This window comes from Seriola aureovittata, chromosome 2 (assembly GCF_021018895.1).
Source record: "Seriola aureovittata isolate HTS-2021-v1 ecotype China chromosome 2, ASM2101889v1, whole genome shotgun sequence".
NCBI lineage: Eukaryota > Metazoa > Chordata > Actinopteri > Carangiformes > Carangidae > Seriola > Seriola aureovittata.
The window spans coordinates 16,673,311-16,699,415 of NC_079365.1; the positions used below are offsets into that span (position 1 = coordinate 16,673,311).

The 26,105-nt window shown below is 40.3% G+C and overlaps 3 protein-coding genes across 4 annotated transcripts; 2 read left to right on the forward strand and 1 right to left on the reverse strand.

Annotated features, from left to right (window-relative positions):
- The first annotated feature begins 471 nt into the window (after positions 1 to 471).
- c2h1orf159 (chromosome 2 C1orf159 homolog) lies at positions 472 to 6,475 on the forward strand. Its single transcript, XM_056364903.1, has 9 exons — positions 472 to 655; positions 1,504 to 1,584; positions 1,687 to 1,771; positions 2,294 to 2,389; positions 2,521 to 2,577; positions 2,905 to 3,039; positions 3,232 to 3,257; positions 3,446 to 3,470; positions 3,745 to 6,475. The coding sequence occupies exons 2-9, from the start codon at positions 1,513 to 1,515 to the stop codon at positions 3,846 to 3,848; spliced, it is 600 nt and encodes a 199-aa protein (XP_056220878.1). The 5' UTR covers positions 472 to 655; positions 1,504 to 1,512; the 3' UTR covers positions 3,849 to 6,475.
- Positions 6,476 to 7,364: 889 nt separating this feature from the next.
- On the forward strand, positions 7,365 to 14,430 carry LOC130179270 (PPARGC1 and ESRR induced regulator, muscle 1). Its single transcript, XM_056392161.1, has 4 exons — positions 7,365 to 7,578; positions 8,391 to 11,392; positions 11,501 to 11,617; positions 11,906 to 14,430. Exons 2-4 carry the CDS (start codon positions 8,416 to 8,418, stop codon positions 11,992 to 11,994), a joined length of 3,183 nt encoding a protein of 1,060 aa, XP_056248136.1. The 5' UTR covers positions 7,365 to 7,578; positions 8,391 to 8,415; the 3' UTR covers positions 11,995 to 14,430.
- Positions 14,431 to 14,542: 112 nt separating this feature from the next.
- Positions 14,543 to 25,991, reverse strand: rereb (arginine-glutamic acid dipeptide (RE) repeats b). Of its 2 annotated transcripts, none has more exons than XM_056392147.1 (17): positions 25,758 to 25,991; positions 24,818 to 24,866; positions 23,986 to 24,110; positions 22,995 to 23,094; positions 22,791 to 22,889; positions 22,278 to 22,358; positions 22,019 to 22,172; positions 21,820 to 21,906; positions 21,501 to 21,694; positions 21,109 to 21,267; positions 20,364 to 20,465; positions 19,061 to 20,202; positions 18,112 to 18,316; positions 17,333 to 18,035; positions 17,090 to 17,230; positions 16,362 to 16,536; positions 14,543 to 15,587 (listed from the first exon to the last, which is right to left on the reverse strand). In XM_056392147.1, exons 1-17 carry the CDS (start codon positions 25,781 to 25,783, stop codon positions 15,554 to 15,556), a joined length of 3,576 nt encoding a protein of 1,191 aa, XP_056248122.1. In that variant the 5' UTR covers positions 25,784 to 25,991; the 3' UTR covers positions 14,543 to 15,553. The 2 variants fall into 2 exon arrangements, with proteins under 2 accessions (XP_056248122.1, XP_056248112.1); XM_056392137.1 differs by having other exon boundaries at positions 21,109 to 21,270; positions 25,758 to 25,990.
- Positions 25,992 to 26,105: the final 114 nt, after the last annotated feature.

Sequence of the window (26,105 nt, forward strand, 5' to 3'; positions counted from 1 at the left end):
TAATTTTGTTGTTGTTGTTGTTGTTGTTATTAGTATTATTAGTAGTAGTATTGGTAGTATTAGTATAATCAGTAGAAGTGGTATTTTGTATTCATTGTAATCTTTATTTTCACTAAATAATCTATTTATTTGTATGTTTTTTACGCAGACATGCACTCATTTGCCAATTTATACTAGGTACTGCTAGCTGAAAGTAATGTCTAATTAACATTACTATCAAAGTCAAGGAAATTCAATCTTAAATTTATAAACCAAAAAAGATATATGGAAAAAAAAGTAGAGGGATAAGAGCTAGGATCTGACCATTACAACCTTCATGAAAGTAAAGTTTATTTCATTACTTATTGTATCTGCTTACATTTGTTGTAGCAAGGTGCACCTGACAAACTGTCATCTGAGAATATTTGAATAAAGAATAAACAGTCAAGGTTTTATTTTGAAAAGCGCACCCGGAAGTGTATATTCTAAATGAGTAGCTGTCGCTGTAACCTACGAGCTGCATGATTATCTGTGTTTGTCCTCTAGAGGTGTGTTGATGACAAATCTGCCAACAAATATAAGTGACTGTCTGATGATATCTCTGCGGCGGACGAGACCTGACGTTGACTAAACCACACCTAGGAGTTTGGGCAGGCCAAAGCCTGGTGTTTGGCTGGTGAGTTAACTTTTTGTGTCTCCAAATTCACCAATGTGTAGGTGCTTAGTCAGTGGCTGTAAACATACCCGATAATGTAAAACAGATTTAGACAGATTAGTGCATCTGCCTCTCTAACGCTGACATCGTTATTTTAGTGCTGACTGCGGCCACGCTAAGGGTATAACTTCATCCCGGTGACAGGTGCTTGCTAGCTAGCTAAACACCTCGGTTGTATCACTTAACTGAGGTTATCACATTGCAAGCCATTTTCGGAGAAATTAGCTGCGCTGACTTAGCTTTGCCCCTGAAATAATTACTTCCTAATGGAAAGGGGAATGTGTAAAAGTTACGAATTGTAACGCTAAGTGACCAGTAAAGTCACTTTTGTTGAAGACTGCCCCTCATGAATATTTAAACTGTTGTGATTGTGGGTGACTCATTTTTTTTATTTGAATGGAGCCCTTACAAAATCAAACAGTCCAACCGAGAAAGAGAATTGAACTTGTCAAATTTATTGTGATATCAGCCAAATTAATGCAGTTGTAATAGCTATTTATGTTTTTTAAAAAAGACCATGTTAGACATTAATTTCAAACACCTGATGTTGTACATTGTTTTGGGAAAAATGTTGGGAGGCAAACCATGTACTTGGACTTTAAATTAAGAAAAAGATTCACACGTGATGTAGCCTTGCAATACTTTTATTAATAAACAAGACTGTGAACCTGACCAGGCCTTTGATGTCAACTTTCAGTTCAATCAGTCAGAAACTTGTTTTATCATTTCTTCTTTCCTGTGGTATAAGTGTGTGTGTGTGTGGTAAAGCAATATATGTGTATCTAATTCAAGTCTGTTTGATCTTCAAGGGTTTGAATATGGCTCTGTCATTCCTTTTGGTCTTTGCTGCCACTGTGATTCTTATCAGACCTGAGACACCTGTAACTAAGGTAAGAGGATGAATGCTATGGGCAAAAGGGTCAGTGTGTGTATGTGTGTTTTTTTTCAGGCTACACTGATTTGATAATCTGTGAATGCTGCTCTGTTTACAGGCCTTACATCAGAACTCCCTTGAGTGCTGTGGCGAGAAACAGAGAGTGAACAATTCATGTTCAAATGACACCCACTGTGAACCAGGTAATGTCGATGTTTTGAATGACACCACTGCATGCATTCATCAACCATTGAAAGCCATAACACTGATGTATGAATTTACATTGAAGATCTACCAAGAACAGATTATGTGTGACACGCAGTTCAAACATTGTATGGGCAGTTGCTGCTGCTCATTGCCGTACTTCCTAAAATGAAAGAGAAAGTATGACAAAGGTGTTGTGGAAAAAACAAGTGTCTGCTCCTGCATGCAAGACAGACACAGTGAAACGGACAAATAAAGTGTTAAACTAATGAAATCGCCTGCCCTGTCCCTGTGCCAATGTTACTTTTATCCTTTGCAACTTGTAAAAAAGAAAAACAACATTGTTTTGTTAATTTGAAACTTTTTAAACTGTATTAGCTGGCGCAAATGTTTCACTTTCATTTAACACCAATTCATTTAATTTAAATGTACTATGAATACACTATATACAGCAAGTAATGGACATTTCCTCCATCTGGGAATAAATAATGTGAAATATATTTTTCTTTTGAATTATTCAGGCTGCTTCTTACGTGTCCTTGAGAACAGCAATACTGTTTGCATATTCTGTGACTCAGCAGCTGTGGATCTGGAGAACATAACAGTCTGCACCTACAGTAAGGACTGAGAACTGTTCACTCACTGTTTTGGGGAAATGAAAATCTGTATGTTTTGGGGCATGTGTTTTTTTTGTTTGTTTGTTTGTTTGTTTGTTTGTTTTAATTTGCATGTTTTCTGTCCACATTAGACTATACAGTGGAGCGGAAGAATCATACAACTGTAACTACTGTCATTCCTAAAATTGGTAAGATATCATATCTACAGTCACTACAGACTGACTTACTAATATCATTACATGTAATATTTTTATTTACCTGCATTGTCATGTGTCTGCAAGTCTGAATTATTAGAAAAACTGAAGTTAGTTCAGTTTTAAGGCTAATTAACCACTTGAAAAAGGCTAATATAGTTCTCATTGATTGTGTTTAGTTTGAAATGTAAGATGAACGGTGCAGGATACTTCACATTGAGAAGTGTGTATGATGATAGAGTAAACATCTTCAGTTGCTAATAGGATATTTGTCATATTTCTTGTCATCTGCTTCATGTTTTGTCTTGTACTTTTGGGCAGGAGGGCCAGGTGTGGCAGCCTCCCTTCTTCTGGGAACACTGCTGATCAGCCTGTTCCTGATCTTGTCTGTTGCCTCCTTTTTCTACCTCAAACGCTCCAACCGACTGCCAAGCATCTTCTACCGCCGCAACAAGGGTAAGTACTGAAGTATGTACCTGAAGTATGAAGCAGTTCCTGCTGACCTTCCACGCTCATTGAATCCTGTTTAATACAGCATGGAAGTGCTTGAACAACATGGAATATTATTGCTTTGCTTCAGTGATACCGTTTTATTTTTAGTTGGTTAAACTCAAATGTAACATTGTGTTGTGTCGTGTACTTTTACAGCCTTCATTTTCCAACCAAGTGAGACAGTAAGTCAGTTTTATCGTTTGTTTATATCTAATTGCACACTACAGTACATTCAGGGACTCGTGTGGAGACTGTGAATCTGTTCATTGTAACTTCAGCAAGGTTCAACATACAACAAAGACATTATTTATAAATGTTTGTGTCTCTGAGGGATAGTTATAATTCCTTTTGTTTTTTTTCCCTCTTCCAGGCTGTCATGATCCCCTCCTCATCAGGTAAGACGACTCGACTGTCTTACTCTGTAAACTGCCTCTCTGACCTTGCAGAACAGGTTATAGAATTATCTGAAGCTAGTGAGTAATGCAAAGCAGTCAAAACATTACCCAGGACTGTTTGGCAATGTTGGCGAGGTGTTTTACATCTTTGAGGATTTTTGCAAAAAAGACAAGCTTGTTTTTTTGGGGTTTTTTTGTATTGGTTTTAAAAGCTGTTCTTAAAAGCTCATGTTTCTCACAAACATGTTTTTGTCATTCTTTCTTTTCTTTGAAGTGAGGAAGCCAAGATATGTCAGAAGGGAGCGGCCCTCTGCGACATCAACAGTGAATAGTGCCACCATACCCACCACATCCACTACTCAAGTCTATAATGTGTAGGAGGAGGGGTGGGAGTGCTGGTGCAGGTAGGAGAGAAAGCTCAGGAATGATATTAGATTTTCTTATCAATCGTGAAGAAAGACCAGTTGACTCATATAAATGTGGCCAAATTTAACTGTAACTACAGGTGGTGCATTTTATTGACACCGCCTTTGACTTGTTCATATATTTGTTCAGTTCTTGTTCATTACTTTTTTCTTTGAAAATAAGCAGACACACTTAAAATGTCCCGGAAAAATTGTTTCAGTATTTCTCAGTAAATTTAAAACATCACAGGTCGGTTTGTATTTTCCACCCTCTGATGCAGCACTGTGGTGATGTATAGATTCATCACTCAACGTCAGTCCTTGGATCTTAAGTCTAAACACTGTCATCGAGCAGTTTTTGTCTGCTGTATGACTGTGTGTGTTGGGTTTCATGAATATGTAGACCTGTCTGTTAAAGGAATAGTTTGACATTTAGGGAAATATTTTTATTTCCCCTCTAGGGCAACAGTTAGATGAGAAGATTGATTTCACTCTCACCTGTAACATCACATGGAAAATGTGACGCTACAGCTGCTAGCCGCTTAGCTTTGCATAAAGACTGGAAAAGATGGGAAACTTTTGTCCTGACTCCATTCAAAGGTATTACAAAAACTTGCCTACCAGCACCTCCAAAGATCACTAATAACGTCATAACCCCCCCTATCCTATGCGGGGTTATGACCTTATGTGTCCGTCCGTCTGTCCATCTGTCTGTCTGTCCGTCCGTCCGTCTGTCCGTCCTTCTTATTCTTGCGAATGCTGTATATCACTAACACCATGTCAGAATTTCTTCAAATTTGGCACAAACCTTCACTTGGACTCAAGCATAAACTGTACATTTTGTTGGTCAAAGGTCAAAGTAATAGTGACCTAATAAAACACGGTTTTGGCCTCTTGAATGTGATATGTCAGGGCTGCCTTGAGTGAATTTCTTCAGATTTAGTACAGACATTCACTTGGACACAGGATGAACTGATTAGAATTTGGTTGTCAAAGGTCACTGTGACCTCACAAAACATGTTTGTTGTGGCCATAACTCACAAATTCATACACTCATTATGAAACAATTTAATACAAATGTCTAATAGGATAAAATGATGAAGTGATGACATTTTATACAACCGTGAGGTGGTAATTCTAGTTTGACTTCGGTTTTTGTATGGATTAAACAAATGAGATATAATGTTTTAATTATTGAGCTTTAGAGGTGAAGGAGGTGGATTTTGTTATCTCTGGACAGAGACAGGCTAGCTGTTATCCCTTGTTTCCAGTCCTTGTGCTAAGCTAAGATAAGCTAACGTCTCCTGGCTAATGTAGCTCCACTTTTAACAGACAGACATGAGACTGATATCAGTCCTCTCATCTTGGCTGGTCTTATGTGACAGGGTTCATAAATACATGGATCTATCAGAGGACTCAAACCAGTGACCAAGCTGATCGACAGTGACACTGATCTTTGGGACAGAGTGACAGCCTAGTGATGTTTTTACATATGTGGTATTTATTTGCATTTTGTATCAGTGCACTGAATTTTACTGATTAAAGTTGGGCCAACAGAATAAATAATGCGTCTGATAGCATAAGATTTCTTCTGGTGGACCGGGACATTATAGGGAGTTACTGTAGGTGTTGTATTGATGATTGTTCGTATTTTTATTGTTGCGTTTGTATTTATTTATTTTTTTTGTGAGCTCAACCAAGGTGATTGTATTTTACAAGTACAACAAATCATGTATCGCAGTTGAATGCATTATTTATTACATTCCACAGCAGACCCACTCACACACTGACAGAAGTAATTTTAAAGAACATCATCACGTTATTTTTTTTCATAGGACGTTCTGTGATCCTGCTCAAACTTTTAAAATGTCATTTTTGTTCCATGGAGTGAAGTTTAATTCCAACAGGTTTTTAACATTTTTGAATCCTCCTGCACTTTATTTGTCCGAGGTCATCAGCTAATGTTAGACCTTACTTTTTATGCTCAAATACTCAAAATACATAACTTGTTGCTATCAAGTTTGATTGAGATTGTTTTCTTGTGTAAGTGGCAACATTATTGTTGCATTGTGAACATTACTTGACTACTATTACCTTTGCCAAATGTTGTCTGAAGAAAATGGCTTGTATTGTATGCCATTACTGTGATTACTGTGCCATTATGAGCTTTAAATGCAGCCAGGAAACAATTTAGTCTGGTGGTGATGAAAAGTTGGGTATTTGAATAATATCCAGTGGCCTTTACTGTGCACAATTCGAAACCAAGGCTAGTTATCCAAGTTTAATTTGCTTCGTGGTATTTTACTTCATATATTTTTATATCTTGACAACACTAAGGCTGTAAAACTTAATTTCCTTCTTCAGTATGTATGGAGCAATCTGAAGTGAACCAGATAAAAGGCAGCGATCATTCCATGAATATTCCCCTTTTTGCTTTGTGTTTGCTGTTGTACGGACGACAATAAGCTGAATACATGTACATATTGTTTTATACAAATGATGTATTGTTTTTGTAATGATGTACATATTCTAGTTTCAACGCCATGAAGAATGTTCTGAAGATCTATGTATTGTTTTCAGAAATAAAGCACCTTTCCATAATCACCGTTTCCCTCGGTTCAGTTGTATCATACTGTTGTTTTTTCTTTTAAATGTATATAGTTATCTTAAATCACATATTTTGAATAATTGTGACATGTTTCTTTCGGGGTTCCTGCTTCTACAATGACAATGCTGCACTGTACAAATTATTCTGCTAATTACTTTTTAATTTCCCTGTTGGTTATCAAATACATTGATTGGCTTCTACCAGATAAGTAAATAACCCCACTAGGAAGGAAAACATTTAATTTATCTTGATTGTTCATACATCAGAAACAGTGGTAATACATTTCTTTTTTTTTTCACTTGAGGTAATCTATATCTAAACTCAGGAGAAAATGATACACCATTGCAAGTCTTAATGCTCTGATTTTAGAAGAAACTTATGTTGCATTCCAAAGTAATAATAATAATAATAATTTTTTTATGGTGGATTTAAAAATTTATTTCTATTTAAAACAAGAATCTCAACATTTCTTAATGTTGATGCTATCCTACATACATGGACAGGATTTTGGCTGCCACAAGAATGGATGCTAAAAGTGTTAAATGTTACAGTATTTAAAGTAAGACAGGTACATTGTGAAACTATAAATATTTACCCCAATAAATATTTGTGATATTAGAATTATCAGCACAAAAGTTTGGTGGAAAAATTAACTAAAACTTTGAATATTTAAAATGTCATTTGTTAAAATGAAAAATATAAATATTAAAGTATGAAGACATGAATAGAATAAAAAATGTGTCACATTAAAAATAGTATACAACATATATTTAAAATGTCAATCATGGTAGCAAAGTGTGTGAGTGCCCTTTATGTCCATGTTTTAGTCTCATAATGGAACTGATTATTGATCTTACCTCTGATGAATGTAAGCGGGCTTGTATTTTTGGTTGCTGAAATGTCACACCTCTGGTATTGTAGGGGAGGACATTTGCACCAGCAGCTCCATGTGACTGGCTCATACTACTCTATTTATAACAGCTGAGTGCAAGGCCCCAGTCTGACATATGCAAGGACAGATGCACATCAGAGCTGAAATGTTCCTGCAGGGAGAAAAGGACACCTTCAAACTGGACGTCTCGTCCCTCTGCAACAGGTAGGTTATTTTTATTCACAGCAACATATTAACACTAATTTACCGAATGTGATATGCAATATGTGATATTTTGTTAGTTCTTTTAACAAAATAGAAAATATAAGACCTTTAATGACTTTGAGGAAGAGCAGTTGAAAGAACTTAATCACAACAAGGTCCATTATGCTGAAAATGACCCTAATAACCACTCCACTGAAAAATAATGAAATACATTTGACAACAGTGCAAAATGTGTTAACAAAATACAAAAATATGACATACACTTTGAGGAATTATTTGTGGTGGCACAATTTTCAATAAGACGATGTTTTGGTGATCATGTAATTTTGTATCAGTGTCACTCTGTTTACAACTCCCCCTACCGCCCCCCCCAACTGTGTGTTAAGATGATACATTGAGTTGTACCCTGACATTGGACATCTGAATCTTTCATATCAGGTCATATGCCATGTTTTCTAAGAGCTGGGCCATGGAGTATTTTGGGGTCTGTTATGGAGCTGTTGTGACCAAGGTGCTCTAGTGTTGCTTTGGTGCTCTGTTGAGATTCTCACTTCTCAGGCTTTGAACTAATGCAGGAGCCTGTTTGCTTTCTGCACAATTGTTTCCTACTGACAGCTGATTACAGCAATGTTAAGCTTGCAAAACAAATGCTTGTGCTCTATATTTAACTCCAATGTGTGGATGTAACTTCAACTATAAGCCGGTGGGGTCACCAAGGATGTACTGCTACACTGACACTTCTTATTTTTCATGCAAAATAAACATCTGAATCTGTAATCACTGACCTTTATATTTTCTCTTCTTTTTTCCAGATTGAAGAGCATGTGATGTATCAAAATGGATGATCTAGATCACAGCATGCACATCGCAGAGTTTGACTGGACCAGCTTCTATGATGAGAGTGAAGAGTGCAGTCTGCTGCAGCCTTCACTCGCCTGCCCTGATAACTTGAGCCTCAGCGATTCAGAGGATTCTGTAAACTCAAGTCCAGTCTCCAGCGCAGGCCAGCAGGAGAAACAGCACAGCCCTGATGTGAACAGTGATGGAGCTGAGAGCAACGCTGCAGGATGCAGCACAGGAGAAGAGAGCCGTATGAAGTTGTGGATGAAGCTGAATGAGAGAAGCACAGGAGAACAAGCTGAAGAAGACAGTGTGACACAGGTGGACTCTGAAATATGCCCCGACTGTCTTGCGGGAAATACACTCAGCACAAAAGAGCTGCATGTGAAGACTGCAGAAGAGGAGGAGGAGACACATGACAACATTATAAACACACTGCAAACTGATACAATACATGTTCAGTGTTCAGGAGTTTCTAAAGAGCTGACAAAGAAGGATGGAGATCTGCAAACAGAAGTCGATGATTCCAGAAATGAACCTGATCCACTGTGCCCCCAAACAGAACTAAATGTTAATGAACAGCACACTACAGACAGAGCTGTGAATGACGATGTGAGCAGTGGCGCTGCGAGAGTGGAGAAGGAGCGCTGGTTCGTGACAGTGAATGACAGTCCTGCACGACAGCGGGTGCGTGCCACCTCTTTAAAAAAAAAACGAAGACAAAAAAAACCTTGTAAAAACAGTCCCAGTCTGTGCAGCCACAGGGAGGAGAAATCACATGCAAATGGCTTGGAGATAAACAAAGATAAATATAAATCTGAGGAATGGAGGGACATGGACTTCACTCAATCAAACCAAAACTTTGTTCAAAACTCAGGAGGGCATCAAAGTTCTGAAGTAATTCCTAAGAGTGTTTCAGATTCATTGCAGTTGTCTTGTGAAGAGGACAATGTGTCAGAAAACCTGGATATCTCTCATTCCCCTAAAGAAAATATCACCGAGCCGACGACAGACAGAGACAAACATGAACCAGGCAGCTCAGCATCCACGTCACATGACACATTTACACCCAAAGACTCCTCAAAGTTGGAAAGTGCGGAGTCAGACGAGTTTGAAGATGGTGTTGAGTTCTTTTCCGTTTACAGTTATGACTCTGAAAGCTATTTGTCTGCTGCTGAATCAGTGGAGGAAACTCAGCATCTCCTCATGGAAAACTTTCAACCTGTGGATTTCATACAGCTGCCGCGCTCAGCACCTCTGACGTTGCAGACTAAGAGTGCTGACAGTACACAGGACAGACAAATGCATTCTTGTGATAGCACTTCCCCCTGCAATGCAGCAGACACCAACTATGAGCGCACCGATGTTGAGCCCGCCCTGACATTTCCATCTGCTGGCCAAAGAGCTGACAAAATGCCAGATGACAACTCTGCATGTGAAAATAACTCACACAGCACGGTCCTCCATACGCTCTCGCACACATCTGGACTTCAAAAACATAAAATTAATCTTTCAGCATCTGGTAGCTCTTCAGGAGATCAGCTTAGTCCTCTCCCTGTTCCTGATTTGACTGTAACACCTTGCTCTGCGGCTGACAACCCCGAAGCGTATGCTAAAGCCGCAGGCCACACCCGACCTGTGTACGCCATTTCTGCCTTTTGGGAGGAAATGGAAAAACTGACAATAAATGACATTTTGCAGCTTAGGATGGGTAGAAGCACACCTCCCTGGGAAACACAAGAAACAGCGACGACAAAAGTAGATGAATCCCCAACGAGTCACAGCCCTCTGGTTGACACTGTGCAGTATAATTTGCCTGATGGTGGTGGTCTAATGGACATGTCAGACACTGCTGACTCGGACTATTTCACACAGCCTGACGAGTCCAAGCCAGATCGCTCAAGCTGTGAGTTTTCCACGTCAGATTTTGAAGAGGAGTACTGGCAGTTTCTTGACGCCAGTAGGAACCCCAGTCCTGATCCTCACAGCAAAAACCAACAGGGGACTAATGACTCTCCATTTTCATCACAGGAGGAGGATGAGGAGGAGGAGTCCACAAGCTCTGAAGGAAAGGAGACACCTGTGCCTTCGGAGGACTTTGCAGGACAGCGTTTTGAGGATGAGGAGTCATATACTTTGAGCAAACTTGCGTGGCCAGGACAGACAACAAAGAGCAAAAGTACGTACAACATACAAGCTCTCAACAAAGAGGATTTAACTTTACCCTTTGGTAATGATGACAGCGGTCTACTTCTCAGCAGCTGCCAGTCTCTGGAGGAAAACTTGGTGTTAAAAGTGAGTGATAGCCTGGAAACACTCATCCCAGCACCTTTTCTGTCCAATACAGACATACTGGATGAACATTATCAAATATCCTTCCCAGAAGTGTTTGAATACTTTTTCACAGAGGGTAAAGCAAAGAATGACTCCAGGTGTGTCGCTGTCTATGATCCAGATGACATCTCAGTGGCTCCAGTGTTTGACTACACTCTTTGTACATTCAGGGATGAAATGTCATTCTTTTCCCTCCATGATTCCCAGTGCAGCGAGGAGAAACCCATCCCTATCTTCTCTTGTTCTCATCCTCTCAGAGAACTCACATTCCCAAAATCAAACTATGTTTTCTTGAGCGCAGACTACGAGGCAGAGCACGAGCTGGACAACCTCTCTCCGATCAGAGTCGTGTCTCGCTCTTTCATCCAGGCCAATCAGTGTGGGACATCTGCAGCAGCTGCAGGCGGCTCTCGCAACTGGAAAAGTTTGCTGTGGATGAGGAAGATTCGCTTCCACGACAAAGGTAGCATCTGGTGCCGAAGGTCCGGCGCCTGGGTGTTTCCAGTGGAGGCTGAGAGGATAGAGAGAAAAGATCCACCGGTCACTGTCCTCACGCAGGGAAGAGTCTCTTCAACTCCTTCTGAGTTGTTCAGAGAGCTAGCAGTGCAGCAGAGCATTCTGGGAACTATACAGACAACAAGTAAGCCAGAGCTCTCTTACACACTGTCACACTGGATTTAAAAGACAAAAAACAATGCATGCAGAATTAAATGAAATCCACTTTTCTGCATGTGTATGTCTCTTGCAGGACGAGAGGGCGTCTTCTCTACGCTGAAGCAGTCAGATATGTGTTTGGTCTGCATTGCCTTTGCATCCTGGGTACTCAGATCTTCTGATCCAGAGTCTGTCGATGCCTGGAAAGCAGGTATGAAGCTTGTTGCAGTGATAATCTGCTGTGACAGTTAAAATTATTCAGCAAGTATAAAGTACAATATTAAACATATTTTCTCAGCTTCTTAAAGAAGTTTAAATAAATAAATGACAAGAAAATGAAAATAATTTTAACAGTGATTGCTGCTTAATTAGTAAAGATTTTTTTAATGTCAATGAGAAATACTTCAGATTTGAAATGCAGTTTTCAGGGGCTTTAAGTTTTGAACGTTAAGAGTTCTCTATGACTTGGTGAATGTAACTTTAATGAAATCCTGTTCAGCTCTGCTAGCAAATGTGAGTGCGCTCTCAGCTATCCAGTACCTGCGGCACTATGTGAAGAAGAAGACGCCTCCTCAAGATGATCCCTGATACATAATTGTACACACAAGAGAAGTCATTTCCAAACATTTTTCACCTGGGTCCATCTGTACAAATACATCCACTGTATGTACATGTCATACACCTGCTTAATATCCACTGCCTTTTCCCAATTCATTATACAGCACATAAAGAAGAACTGAAGTTTTTTTCAGTGTGAAACTAGTTGGACTGATGATACTCTGATGTGCAATAATTAGAATCAAAATGAAGGTAAATGAGGATTAGGAAAACAAAATATAAAGGATAAAATTTCAAAGATAAAGTTATAAATATATGTAATATAAGTATTAAAATTTTAACATACATATTTTCAGTATACGTACTCTACATAGTGCATTTCTAAGCAGACTGTGAAGTTAACATAATTACACCTAGTTAATGGCTGGACTGCGTATGGTCAGTGTGCCAAAAAGAACGTAGTTGAAAACTGTTGTGGAACAGCTGTAAACAACTCACATCATCGCGTCGTAGTTGCATTCTGCCTAGTGTCAGTGGTTTCAGCCCTTAATCTATTTGCTTCTCTCCTACTCTCTGTGCTCACATATACGGTATTTTAATACAGCCAAATTCCCAGTAAAGCTGTTGTCATTTGTATGTTTTTCTGTTTCTGTTGTCAGACAATGGAACAACAAGAAATAATGACTGAAATGTGGCCCATGAAGACTACATGATAGCCTCCAAGCCATTTTCAAGCTTCTGCGCTGCACAAAATCTTGATTTTATTTACATTTACATTTAGTCATTTGGGAGACGCTTTTATCCAAAGCAACTTTCAAGTGAGGGACATCACTAACTGCAAACACATACGTTAAAGACAACGACCGTGCTGTGATTTCAGTTATATTTTCTTGTAAAACGATCACTCAGAGAGAATGTTAGAAGTGACAGAATATCTTTCTTATTTTGTCTCACAAAGCACACAGCAGCCAAACTGCTGCTTTGCCTCTCTGCCACTTACTGAACAGAGTAAACACATAAAGAGGTGTACCTCTCACTAGCGGAGAATTACTGGCAACTCGCTACTATTAAGAGTAGCTAAGGTTTGTCCAAAAAATCGCTACATTTGTGGCTAGGTGCTTTTTTGAAAAACAAAGTCTCTAAATCTACCAACAAATGTGCTAAACTGGCAACAATGCAGGTTGTAAATGTCCCCTGATACAAACTGTTAAACTATGCCAATTCAATTTGAATGGAATGGGGAAAATGTGGAAACTCCAACACTTGGCTGGCCGACCAATGGTTACTTCATGACTGTCACGTGGTATTCGACTGACCAATGATGTAACTTGATCACTCAAATCTATCAGTCACATAGTCAGTCAGAGAGGGTGGTGCCACAGATAGAATAGGGAACATATTGTAAGTTTTGCTCTTTTCATGGGATTTGTTAAAGCCTTAAGCCTTTAAGACATGAAAACATTTTCAGGTGAATTTTAAGCTTTTAATAACTCTGGTTTTATCAGTTCTGGATTAACTGATGTTGATAAACGGACCATAATGTAAGCTCAGAAGCTCATAGTTTTTAACACGTGCCATCTTATAAATGTCCTGTTGTGCCTCAATCATGGATTTGTATGTTATACCGTTGCAGTCAAGCTAAGATGTAACAGGAGCCTGTAGATTGTTAGCATGCACTGCTGCAAAGTGTATGTGGGGTGTCTATTTAGGGATAAAAGCCTGAAAGAAAGTTATGGTATAGATATTGGTCTGGTTTGTAAGTATGTTGTAAAAAAAAAAGATTAAGTAGGTGACTGCTTGAGCTGTGTGTGATTGGAAAGCTTTGTCTGAATCAGTGGTTCCCAACCTTTTTTGCTTTGTGCTCCTTTAATTCAAAGCCACGTCCTCTTGCGACCCCTCATCATAGCCTGCGTGAGGTGAAAGCAGTTCAGAGTGATTCTTCATTTTCAGACCACGTCATTGAATAATTTCTACAGATCTGAAAAAGTAAAACTATACAGTATTGGACAGTAAGAAAAAAAAAACAAAGATTAGAGACAAGTTTGAAAAATATAGATAATTCTTTGTAGCAGGTTTTAGTTTTTTCTTGCTTCACAACCTTTTAGATTCATCTCAGGAACCCTTGTTGTTGGGAACCACTGGTCTAAAATGCTGTATCAAAACGTAGGTGCAGATTCTGCTGTGATGCAAAAAGAAAAATGTCACATACTGTTTTGGAAAAAAAATTTAAGCTAAACTATTTTCTCATGAGCAGCTTTAACTATTTACACAACTTCATAAATGACATTTCCATTTAGTGTTGCTGTGTCAAATGCTTGTATAGTATTAACGCTAAACAATCTGTTGTTTAATTAATTGTTGTTAGAACACAACATATCTCTTGTCAAACAAAACTTTGATTTTCCATATATGACAGATTTGGTGCAATAATTGATTTAATGCAATAAAACCATGAATATATAACTCCTCTCTGTGTAAGTTGATGTGTGCAGGAAACAAGCAGGAGGTATACTGGTGTTTTTCTTATACCACAGAATGTTTTTTTTTCTATGCATAGAAACTCCACATGCAAAGTAAATAATGCGTCACTGCAGAAATATTTATTGAAATAAATATGCAATGGATACACTTTCATATTATATCACATAAATATTGAATTTAGAGGCAGTTATTTTTTTAAATTTCATTTAAGTGTCAAAGATTTTGTTTTTCCAATTCACTCTTTCTCATCAAAATGAAGGAAATACGCTGTTCCAATAAAACCTTCTGTCTGTTTGACAGATCATGGTCCAATTAATCATTATCTCACCTATAATACTATATACTGCTTTTAGCTTATGATTTACTGCTATCGTGCTGAATCAGGGGTCAGGTGTTCACATCTACTGCTATACCAATAGTACTCATTCATATAGAATAATGTAACCATGTAATATTTACAATCTTAAAAATGAGCGAATAAAAGCTTCGGTTATACTGTGAAAAGATATCTTGATATATAAAACTTTAGGATTTAGACAAATATTTAGCAGATTTAAGAGTAAAACCAACCTCTACTATACTTTCAGAGTCTAAACACCACAATGCAACTTGCTACTCTAGTTTGAAAACTGAAGACTGCGTCATGCTAGGTTGTTACAATCATTCAAACACTGATTTAAATGTCATTCTGTACAAGGAAATCATTTAGAAATCATCATAGGTATGTTTAAACTTAACACCAAAGTCGGTCTGTTTTCATATCATTTATAAGAGCTGTATTATAGCAAGTTTAAATCACTGCATATCAAACAGTTTTACAGTTTGTTAGAGAAAATCTGTCACTTTTAAATCTCACACGAATAAGTGAGATTGTTCATTATTTGATAATAAAACTAGTATAAAGTCCTAAGTGATATGAAAATCTCAGACGGACTTTGACAGTCCCATTAAGTGCTGAACGAGGAATGCACATAAAGATCCACAAAGTATTTTCTAAAATATATTAAAACAAAAAAATTGACACACAAATATTCTCTTACAGTCTCAAAGGTACACAGTATTCTATTGAGTATAAGTGTAGGGTCTCAGGGCATGCACCACCTGACACTCAAGATGGCTTGTCACCTTCTTTCTTCAAGCGGCTTTGGAAAACAGAAACAAAACTGAGTTAACATTGTGCAGCTGGTTGTCACACAAGTGTAACTAAGCAATTCCTCAAACTGAAAATTTGTTTCACTCATTTGCTTCTGTTACAATATTTATTTTCAACTCTTGGAGGCCAGGTACAACACATCATCAGCTTTCGGTACAACAATGATCATTGTTCTTGCCCTGGTCTGCAACATTTCCTTGATTAAAAAAAGCTCTTACACAAGGACTTTTATTATCCAGTTCACTGTATTGGCTAAAACAATATTTTTTTCTGGAAATGATGTTTGAAAAAGTGGGGGTTGTACCATAATCAAGAACATTAGATTTATTTTTTTTTTAATGGAGTGATACTGCCTCCTTAATCAAGTGCTGCAAAGTGGGTTGTTTGTAGCGTTAATGTTGACAAGCTAGTGTTTCTTGAAGAATTAGTAAGCCCTGAAATTGCTAAGCAAGCTCACTTAACGTGCAGAAGACAGCTTGTGTTAATATTTTTTGCTGTAATGGACAAAATTAATTCCTGGAGAGTAAATATTAGTTGTTCCCCAAGTTTTTACTGTAAAGGAGAGTGTCTATGTGACTAATAGACAAGCTAAGCAGTGTGTATGCTTTAACAGAAGTATTTTATGAGGACCATCTTCTCTTTTTAACAACAGTATCTTCCCCAACAGGGAAAGACTGACAGTGTTTTGTGTCTTCAAAAAGTCTGTTTCAACCCTTGTTGTAGATACTCAAAACCAAACGTTTACAACATTCAAAGGCCTCACCTGTAGTAATCTTCCTGACTTGGTAGAGGGCCTCCATGCAGGTGATGCCCATGCAGCCACTGCTGCTCCATAGCCATCCTCTGCAGCTCTGCAGACTGAGCATGCATGGCTTGGAGCTGGTGAGCAGCAGACATCTGAGGAATCGGGCCCTGCAGCTCTCGTGGATATGCAGCTCCTATGGAAAGCACAAAATAAAAATAATATAGAATTACGGCCTCCACCACCCTGCCAAGTCGCAGGAAATATGGTCACAATCCCCCCCTACCTGAGTTACAGCATTGAATAATGGCCAGAAGCATTTTTGCAGAACATTATGATGTCACAGTGAACTTGCCCTTTGACCATTTGGATATAAAATGTCATCACTTCATCATATTATCCTGTTAGACATTTGTGTTAAACTGTGTCGTAAATTGGCCAAAAATATGTTTTGTGAGGTCACAGTGACATTTGACCTTTGACAACCAAATTCTAATCAGTTCATTTTAGTGTCCAAATGGACATTTGTGCCAAATTTGAAGAAATTCCCTCAATGTGTTACTGAGATTTGTGTTCATGAGAATACGACGGACAACGGGACAGACAGCTGGATTGAAGGACAACCTGAAAACATAATGCCTCTGGCCCTGGCTGTTGCCGGCGTGGAGGCATAAAATAAAAAAAGAATAAGAGAAGTTAGACTCTGTTAAGACTCAAATTTCTGGCCATGAGTATGTAAGATTACAAACCAAACAATGGGTGACGCAGCATCTCATGATCATGAGGGAGATCGCTGAGTAAAGGGTTGGGGATTGGGCCACCAGGGAAGGGGAATCGGGCCAAACGTGGTCCTGTTGTCAGGGGGTCCACCAGAGGGTGAGGACTTGAACCTGTAAGACGAAATAAGGTATACAGTAAATACTGGTCAACATCCCACTACCAGATGTATTACTGCTGATTAACATCTGAAGATCCATAAAGTCCAACCTCACCTTGACCGAGGGGGTCCTGTTGGTGCAGGTGGAGGTGAGAGTGAATGTGAGAGTGCTGGTGATGATGCGGCGTCACATTGAGCATCTGCAGCCTGGCAGCAGGGTCAGTTGCCACAGAGGCCATCCTCTCCGCGTGAAGCCGCTCTGCAGTGAGTCGCTCGGCGTAATTAAGCTCTGGGCGCAGCTGAGGTCCTGCCAGCGCCATCCTCTCCCGTTCCAGATGGTTCAGCCCAGGATGGAAGGGTGCGAAAGGGTGGGGAGGCCCAGGTATGTGGGGCAGACCTAGTGCACCATGTCTGGCAAAGTGCTCCATGGGGTTGGCTGAGGGATGTAAGGTTTCCAGGTCTGGGGGCTTCACCTCAAAGCCAGGCTTCATCCTCTCCCGCAGCTCTCTCTCTCTGAGGTTCCTCAGCTCGCGCTCTCTCAGGCTAGGTTCGGCACTGTACAGGCCAGGCATGTGGTAGGCCAGCAGGGGGTCTCCGGGACTCAGGGACACGTAGAAAGGATGGTTGCGGTTGGTGGGGGACATGACGTGTGGTCGGGCATATTCGCTCAGGGTGCGCAGGGCAGGTGTATCAGGGCCAATATACGGGGGCACAGCAGCTACAGTGGCGGGTGGCTGCTCAAAGGAGGTGCGCCCGTGGCCTTGAGCTGTCATCTGGGCCTCACTCATACGATTGTCATGGGAGGAGCTGGTGGCTCTCTGTAAGCAAAGACAGCGTGTGAAATAACAGGTAGAGAAGATGCTCGAAAAAAGGAACGAAGGATGTTGCACTCACAGTGTTTCTGTCTGCTTCCCTTTCTCGCTCTCGCTCTCTGTCCTTCTCCCTTTCACGCTCTTGCCGAGCACTGAGTTCAGCCTCTCTCCTAGACCTCTCCACTGCTTCCTCCCTTTTCTTGGCCAATTTGGAGGATGAAAGTGGAGTGAAGAAAAAGTCTGTTCTAGCACAGGAGTTGAAACCACGATCCAAGTGTTTGATAAACCTGAAGGAGATAACAGGTATGCATTTATTAGTATGTACTCAAATTTCATTCACACAAAGTCACAACATGAAGCCTGAGGAGTTTTTGGCTCTGTGCATAGGAAACATAATGAGATATACAATGCAGAAGATATCTCAGAAGATAAACCTGCATATGATGCAGTTTTGAGCGTAATTCCTGTCAGTTAAAATGACATTTCAAGCACCAAGTTAATTCCTCAGATCTGGGAGTTATAACAGCTTGAAAAACAAAATCAATATGGCAACAACAAACAAACAGACCACAGTGTGACAGCGTTTTGTGTTATGTGTTGAGCAAGCCACCAATTTGGAGACGAAAACAAAGGTTAAAATCATTACCCAGACCTGCTGCTGAAAACAGTCATGCGAACTGAGAGCAGCATTCTGGTTCAACTTAGACCTTAGTTATGCACACAGGCCACTTTTGAATCAATTTACTTTGTGTTGAACTGAGTGACTGTTTAAATAATGTTTAATTGTGTGGCCACTTGTGCTGCATAAAATGTTACCATAAAAAATAGAAATTTAGTGTAGACAGTGTAATTTTCCTTTAGATTTTACAAATTATATACCAGAATACTAAAAAAAAAAGCAGAAAAAGCTAAGAAGTGTGATCTGTTCTCAAGCAATGTAGTATATCTGATTTCATAGCAGTACATAGGACTGTCAAAACCTTATGATTTTTTCAAGGGCTGTTCCTTAGAAACAATGTCTTCAGTCATACCGTGCAGACTGGCTGGCGTGGCTTGCCATGTTAACGATGGTGGGCTCCGGCGAGGGGCTCCTAGGTGGAGACGGTGGGCTCTCTGCCTCTTCCATCTCATCCAGTGGCTCTTCTTTAATCTGAACATGTGATCCCCCTGCTGTGTTGCTCGGCGATGGTCTCAGAGGAAGAGGCAGGAAGGATGGCTGGAGGCTTGGGACAGGGCCAATAGAAGACGATGTTACGGATGTGAGAGAGTGTGAGGCTGCAGCAGGTGGGTGAGAAGAAGTGATGCTTTTTCCATGGTGGGTCTGCACCTGAGAGATCACTGGAAGTTGGGTTGGAAGTGACTGCACTGGCAAAGGCTGTGGCATGAGCTGAAGAGGGGGAGGTGGAGCACCTGGAGGATGCTGGTTGGGCAAAGCATTGAGGGGCTTTAGAGCAGGTGGAGGGGGGAGATTGGAGGGCATTTGGGGGAAAGGTGTAGCAGACTGGTGTGGTATCTGTTTGTGTGAAGGTGGAATTGGGGTGGTGGGAGGAGGCTTGATTTGTGGGCCAGACAGAGGAGGCTGAGGGAGCTGCGACTCCCTAAAGAAGGGTGGGGGTCGCTGGGGGGCCTGAGGCGATGGACCATGTGACTGCAGAGGCTGCGCAGAGTTGAGAGCAGGTGGGACCTGAAATGCTGGAAAAAGAAGAGAGTCCTGACCCAGTGATGATGGTAGAGGAGGTGGACCAGAAAGAGAGTGTGAGACGGGTTGTGGTCGGCTGTTTTGACCCCCTGTGGCAGGTGCCTGACCAGCTGCTGGCTGAGGGGGGTCTGGAGAAGGAGGAGGGGGGCTCTGAGCGGGATCAGCAGAGGGCGTGCTTTGCGGTGGCTGAGGAGTAATGGCGGGACCCTGAGAGGGGAGGGCCTGCGGGACCGGTGTGTCAGCCAACACAGCAGCAGGGGCAACGGGCTCTGATGGGACACCGTTCGGCTGGGCAGACGAGTCAGAGTCGCTCTCGTTGCCCTGCTGAGGGCTGGGAATGCTGGGAGAAGAGCTGCGGTTGTCCTGATCAATGTCTTTGGTGTCACTGCTGCCATCATCCTGAGCGCTGCGGCTTTCTGAAGAGCTTTCCTCTTCTACCTCGGCCTCTCCCTCTGACCGGGAGCCCTGTGGATCCTGGAAGAACAAACAAATCTGGATCATGTTGTGCCCAATTTGTGCCTACCAATATATCATTATCATGTAGAAACAGAGCTAGTGTCTGAACAGTGCTAGTTTACAAAACAAGACGTTTAGTGTCCCTGCTGCAAAAAATGTCACAAATGACAGCCTCTCACCTGTGTCTTCGGCCTTTTAGGTGTAACTTTTTCAGGCTCCTGAGCAGGACTCTCCCGTGCACGTTTTGTTGTCTTTGGTGACGTTACTTCCTCTTTTACCTTCTATAAAAACAGTGTGATATTTACACAACGGTGTTAATTATTGATAGAAGATAATGACAATGATGAATGACACAAAAACCTCAATGAGTGCAGCAGTGTCACATGTATCCACCAAGGACACAATGTTTATATCGCCTACATAAACATGTATAATTTCACTTACAGATAAGGTTGGGGCTAACTAAACTTTCATCAGCTCGACTGGTGAATTCTTTGAACACTTCCTCATCAGCTATTGCCCGGTGAACAACATCAAACACACATCTGAATTGCTTCATGATTTACCTCTGAATCTAAATTTGAATGCCTCTTCTGGATGTCTACAGCACCACAAAAACAAAAGTGACTCCCGCCCACAGAACTGTGTATACATAACAAAACTGTACACGCTGCACCTTAGTATCTATCTGTTATGAGGCTGTTTGGATCGAATCAGATGCAACTGTCTTTGTAGCAGCATAATCAGCCACACTGTCAATCTATCTATTTCTAGTATCTCCATTCTTCATGCAAATAACTGCAACCAAATAGCCTCTTTCACAGGACACACCATATGTGCTCAATAACTCAAACTGGTCTGAAAGGACAATGCCATACAGATACATGTTTGTCTATGCATATGAAATGTGTAAATTAGGTTTACCTTATTTGTCCTCTTAGTGGATTCATTCTTATTGTCAGTGGAAGACGATCTGAGAGAGTTAGAAGTCACTCCGCTAGGGGAGGGCTGGTTACTGGACTGCTGATCCTCACTGGTGGGGGAGCCTGTGAGCCTCCTGTGGCCACTTCTTAAAGATGACAGCTGCTTTAAAAAAAGTCACAAGTTGACATTGTTAAAATGCAGGCGAGAAAAACATGTTTCCCATCATGTGCAAGATATTTTCCCAGCGAAAAAGTGAAACAACATTTTGAAATTCTTCTTCTATATAATGATATTTTGACTACAAAATGGCATTTCCACAAAGATTTACAAGTAACTGTTCATTACTGGCAGTAAAGATGACAGTATGATTGATCTGGCAGCTTCAGGCTTACAGGTGCTCTGCTTCGCCGTGTCCTCATGCCATGCTTGCTGTTCACTTCTTCTTCCTCTTTAACAGGTTTAAACATGAATGACGCGCCTCCAGATTTTGGAGCTTGCGGCAGACATCCATGTTTGTTTTCATAGGTGCGACAACTCGTGCAAAGCAAAGGGTTATCTCTTCCTCCTTGGTGCCAATCTTTGGAACCTGTTAGAGAAAAATGACTTTAGGTACAAGTTTCACAAACTGTTTTCCACTTTAAAACACTAGGATTACATAAAATATTGAACACCGCCCAATCTGATGAATCACAAATGCAGACTTGTACTGACTTGTTGTACCACAGTGGCTGCAACTCTTGATGTCCTGTTCACTGTCTTCACTATCAAGATCGTCCTCGCTGGCAGAACTCACATCCACTGCAAAGGAAAATATCAGCTTAGATTAAAACAAAGTCCAATGATTGCACAACTATTCCTCCATTCAGCAGCAACGGCAAAATATTTCTGAGGAACATTAAGAAGTGCTCACCCGAATAATTTCGGGATGGTGTGTTTACTGGAGCTGCCGCAGAGCGAGTCTTTGCCTTGCGAGAGGACGGCTGCCGGCGTTGCTGTCGATAAGCTCTTGTTCCTGCAGCCTCAGGGGTTTTCTTCCAGTGGTAATAGAAAGTGATCAGCTCTCCCTGATGATAAAACCATAGACGTTTAGGAATAATATGGGTTTACGCTTGTGAATCACTGTATGCAATACAAATTAGTCTGTACACAAAAACAAAGTGTTAAATTACAGTCTTTTTGCTGGGAAGAAAGTCTTTCCGGATGCGGAAAAAATTCTTTCCATACTGTCTCAGGCCTTTGATGAAATGTTTCTGTAGAGGGAAAGGAGAGAGAGGGGTGGGTATAATTAAATGATATCACACAGTAAAACAAAAGATTCTAGTACAGATAATATTAATCTTAGGATGCTGCATATAGTAGCATCTATCACACACGGCATGGTTATACTGGAAGTACTGGACTGATTGGCTGTTTGAAGAAGTGGTTAAAAATGCTGTTTTTTACTGCCTGTTTGTTATCGTCGCTGTTTTAACAGCAGTCACTAAAGGTAAGTGACCTGATCTCAGGTTTTTTAATTTACACTCCCTGTATGATTAAACATCTTGGGTATGTTCAAAATATATAGACAGTTTCCCACCAGTTTAAACATCAAGATTTTTATCTTCCTGCACAAACTTAGTTAATGACAAACAAACTATCAGCACTGACCTTCAGTGCTGTGTTACAAGCAAAAGACGTCTCACCACATCACCCTCCGACCAGCATTTCTCAATGAGCTTTGGCAGAGGCTTCTTAACCAGACGCTGGAGAGCTTTTGCTGCATCATAATGACTTGCATGTAACTAGAATTGAGAAAAAAAGATATGGTTGTTTGTAAATCTGCAATATATTATTGCTGTTATTTGAATTAACTGGAAAATTATGAATATAATTAATCGGCTCTGCACCATGTTGAGAGCGTTGAGTGTGGTGTCATCACGGGAGGCTGCTAAACATCCATCCTCTGTGGATCCACCATCACACATCCCTGCAAAAGCTGCCATGCTCCTTGAAAAATAAACACAACACACATGTGGTGTCAGATAAAATCAACATTCAAAGTACATTTTTACACTTTCCTGGTTTAGTGTTAAATCGGACTACAAGAAGTGATTCTGAAACTTTTATCAACATAGGCCTTGGTTTCTCCAGCAGAAAACCTGCAGTGTCAACCATATGTCTCTTGTATTCCCTTGCCCCACTTAAAACAGGTTCCTCACTAATATGACATATAGAAAATCAGGTCAATAACCAGGTTGTGTTTAACCACAATTGGAAACAACAAGCACAGATGAGACATAAACTATTTTTAAACTGACTGGTTTAAATGTATTGCAGCTAGCTAAGACAGGAACACTGGCATTCACATGACCAGACCAGACCAGGTTTTGTTTTGCATATACTTCCCCATTTGTGACACCTTTCTGAATACTGTGTCAAAAGGCCAGTCAGTAATCCTGTTTTTTTTGGAGGGTTTAATCTGAACTATAAAGCCCCACCTGATTTTCTATTCTCCATTTCTTCACAGTTATGGCACTGCAATGAACAAAAGCAGCTACGTAATAAGGGAAATCATTGTTGTTGTTCAGTAAGCTGTAGCTGTAGGTAAATTATTAGAGTTTATCATAAAATTCTATTAATCTTTGATTGACTTTTGATATTTTTTACACTGTTGTGTATTTGCATGGTCGCTGTGCATCTGTATTGTATTTTTATCTTTCTGGAGCACACACCAAGACCAATTCCAAACGATGTTTAACTGAAATGGTAATCAATTATTGAACCTTGAATCCTAATTTGACATTTTCAAAAATATCTTTGTCCACTATTGCAGAGGTGGTAGCCTTAATACACAGCTTTAGACTGACAAAGTTTACACTATAAAATGCAGACACTGACCTTGCAGCTCTGAGGTACATGAGCAGATCACAGTCATTGACCCCTGGCGTCCACATGAGCTCCTCACTCTCTGTCTGAGTCTGTAAACCAGGAGCAGGCCGTGGCTGCAACTCTGGAAGCTTCGCCTGCAGCGAAACCGAAGAAGAGACAGGAACTAGTAAACACTTACACTTCCTCAAAGGATGACTGTGTGCCCTGTTACCATATGTTTGTTAAGGTGTATTTACACAACAAAAATCCACATGCTTATTTTTTATTACAACATTCACAAATTCTATAATTACAATGTGTGACAAAGTATTTATAAAGTATTATATGGATAAAGGATTTCACTATAATCAAATAGATTTTGCTGGTATTTGGTAATAGTTCATGCAAGTAACCATCTGTTGCACATAGATATTCAAATATATCCTCAGATTTAACACGTTACATATGACAGAAACGCACAATAGCTGTATGACATGCAAATAATAAGGTACACTGCACAAAAGCTGCAACAATTAGTCAATTGACAGACATTTTATTTGGAACTATTTTGATAATCAAACAATAATTTTAGTCACTGTTGAAGCAAAAATGCCACATATTTGTTTGTCTCAGCTTCTCAAATTTGAGATTTTTGGGAAGGTTGGCTGAACAAAACTAGACATTTGAAGACATCACCTTGGGGTCTAGGAAATTATAACAGGCATTTTCACAACAGGTTTTCAAAAATATTTATTTACCCAAATAAATCAATAAAAAAAATCTGACTAATGGATTCATTATTGCAGTATCTAATTTTATTCAAATATGATATAAATAATATTTTGGTTGTTGCAGGGTTTACCTGATGACTTGGCCCCACTCGTATCTCGCCCTGTGTGCTGTTCAGGCTCCTGAAAAAAAGATAAGTAAATAACCCATGCCAAGTTTATAATGTACATTAAATTTCTGCATCTCCAATAATAGTTTTGGCATCGGTGAAGTGTTTAGTATCAAGGAAAAGCAAAATAAAATGTGTTCATCCCGCTACATATTACCTGTCAATTACTTAGTAATTATCGCTGTACGCTCTGTAAACAGACATACAATCGATATGTGTATAAGTTGACTGTTGTCAACGCAGCTTTCCTCCCAGTGCACAGTGATTTCAGCAGCAGAACAACATCCCGCCCCTCCATCACTGTGAACCAATCTCAGCTGCGACCTGCGACGTTTCCTTATATTACATGAATGAAATCCGACGCTAACCACCGCAAAAGACTGTCAATCAATCATACATGAGCTGCTAATTTTTACGGTCACCATTACGAGAACAGTGTGTGCTACTTTGGAGCTCATAACAGGTCGGCAGTAGCTGAATGACTGCTTCACCTAGGCTAGTTTATCTTAGTCAAAATATGCAATCAATAATAAATACCAATATTAGCATGCACGGCATGTCGTTGACATTCGTACGTGTAGCGACAACGACCCATTTATTTAACGATGCATACGGCTAATCTGCTTTGCTGGCATTATTTTAAATAATAGCTGCACAACAAGCTGTTAGCTACATCAAATCAAACAGAAAACCATTTTCCTAGAGGAGCTGCTAGCTGCTAACGAGACAGTAACATTACGCTGTTATTTGGCTAGCTTGTTAGCCAGACACGAACTTCGTGACCACTGACACTCCGACTATTTCACACAAATGTCTCTCAAAGTAGCGCTGCAAAACACTAAAAGACACATTCAATACGTGCCTAACTAAAACAAAAACGCAAACGATAAGTTAATCAAGTTACCTCCGCGGACTGAACAGGTCGTCCATGTCGAAGGATGTTTGGATGTGGCTTGTTGACACTACGCAGCGCAGTGGGCGATACACACACAAACTATGCGAACCCCTATTACATGGCTATTCAAAATGGAGGCGGTGTAGTGGAGGGAGTCAGTCTAGTTTTTTTTTTTTTCCAGTGCAATGACCTCAGCAGCCACAGCTAAGCCTTCAAAGTTGTCTGGGTGTACATAACTGAGCATGTGCCGCGGATCAGCAGCAGCAGCCACTGGGAGCTGCTCATCACCAGCTGCTGCTGCTGCACAGGCGTCCATGAATCAAACAACACAGCACACAGTGTACCGCTGTGGGTCAT

Coding starts and splice junctions, on each gene's coding strand:
- c2h1orf159 (XM_056364903.1), top strand. CDS start 1,513: ATGGCTCTGTCATTCCTTTTGGTCTTTGCTGCCACTGTGATTCTTATC. Junction 2,390..2,520: donor CATAACAGTCTGCACCTACA/GTAAGGACTGAG, acceptor TGTCCACATTAG/ACTATACAGTGGAGCGGAAG. Junction 2,578..2,904: donor TACTGTCATTCCTAAAATTG/GTAAGATATCAT, acceptor ACTTTTGGGCAG/GAGGGCCAGGTGTGGCAGCC.
- rereb (XM_056392137.1), bottom strand. CDS start 25,783: ATGGACGACCTGTTCAGTCCGCGGAG. Junction 21,907..22,018: donor ACCATCCCGAAATTATTCGG/GTGAGCACTTCT, acceptor TTTCCTTTGCAG/TGGATGTGAGTTCTGCCAGC. Junction 21,695..21,819: donor CAGCCACTGTGGTACAACAA/GTCAGTACAAGT, acceptor TTTCTCTAACAG/GTTCCAAAGATTGGCACCAA.
- LOC130179270 (XM_056392161.1), top strand. CDS start 8,416: ATGGATGATCTAGATCACAGCATGCACATCGCAGAGTTTGACTGGACC. Junction 11,393..11,500: donor GGGAACTATACAGACAACAA/GTAAGCCAGAGC, acceptor TGTCTCTTGCAG/GACGAGAGGGCGTCTTCTCT. Junction 11,618..11,905: donor TGTCGATGCCTGGAAAGCAG/GTATGAAGCTTG, acceptor AATCCTGTTCAG/CTCTGCTAGCAAATGTGAGT.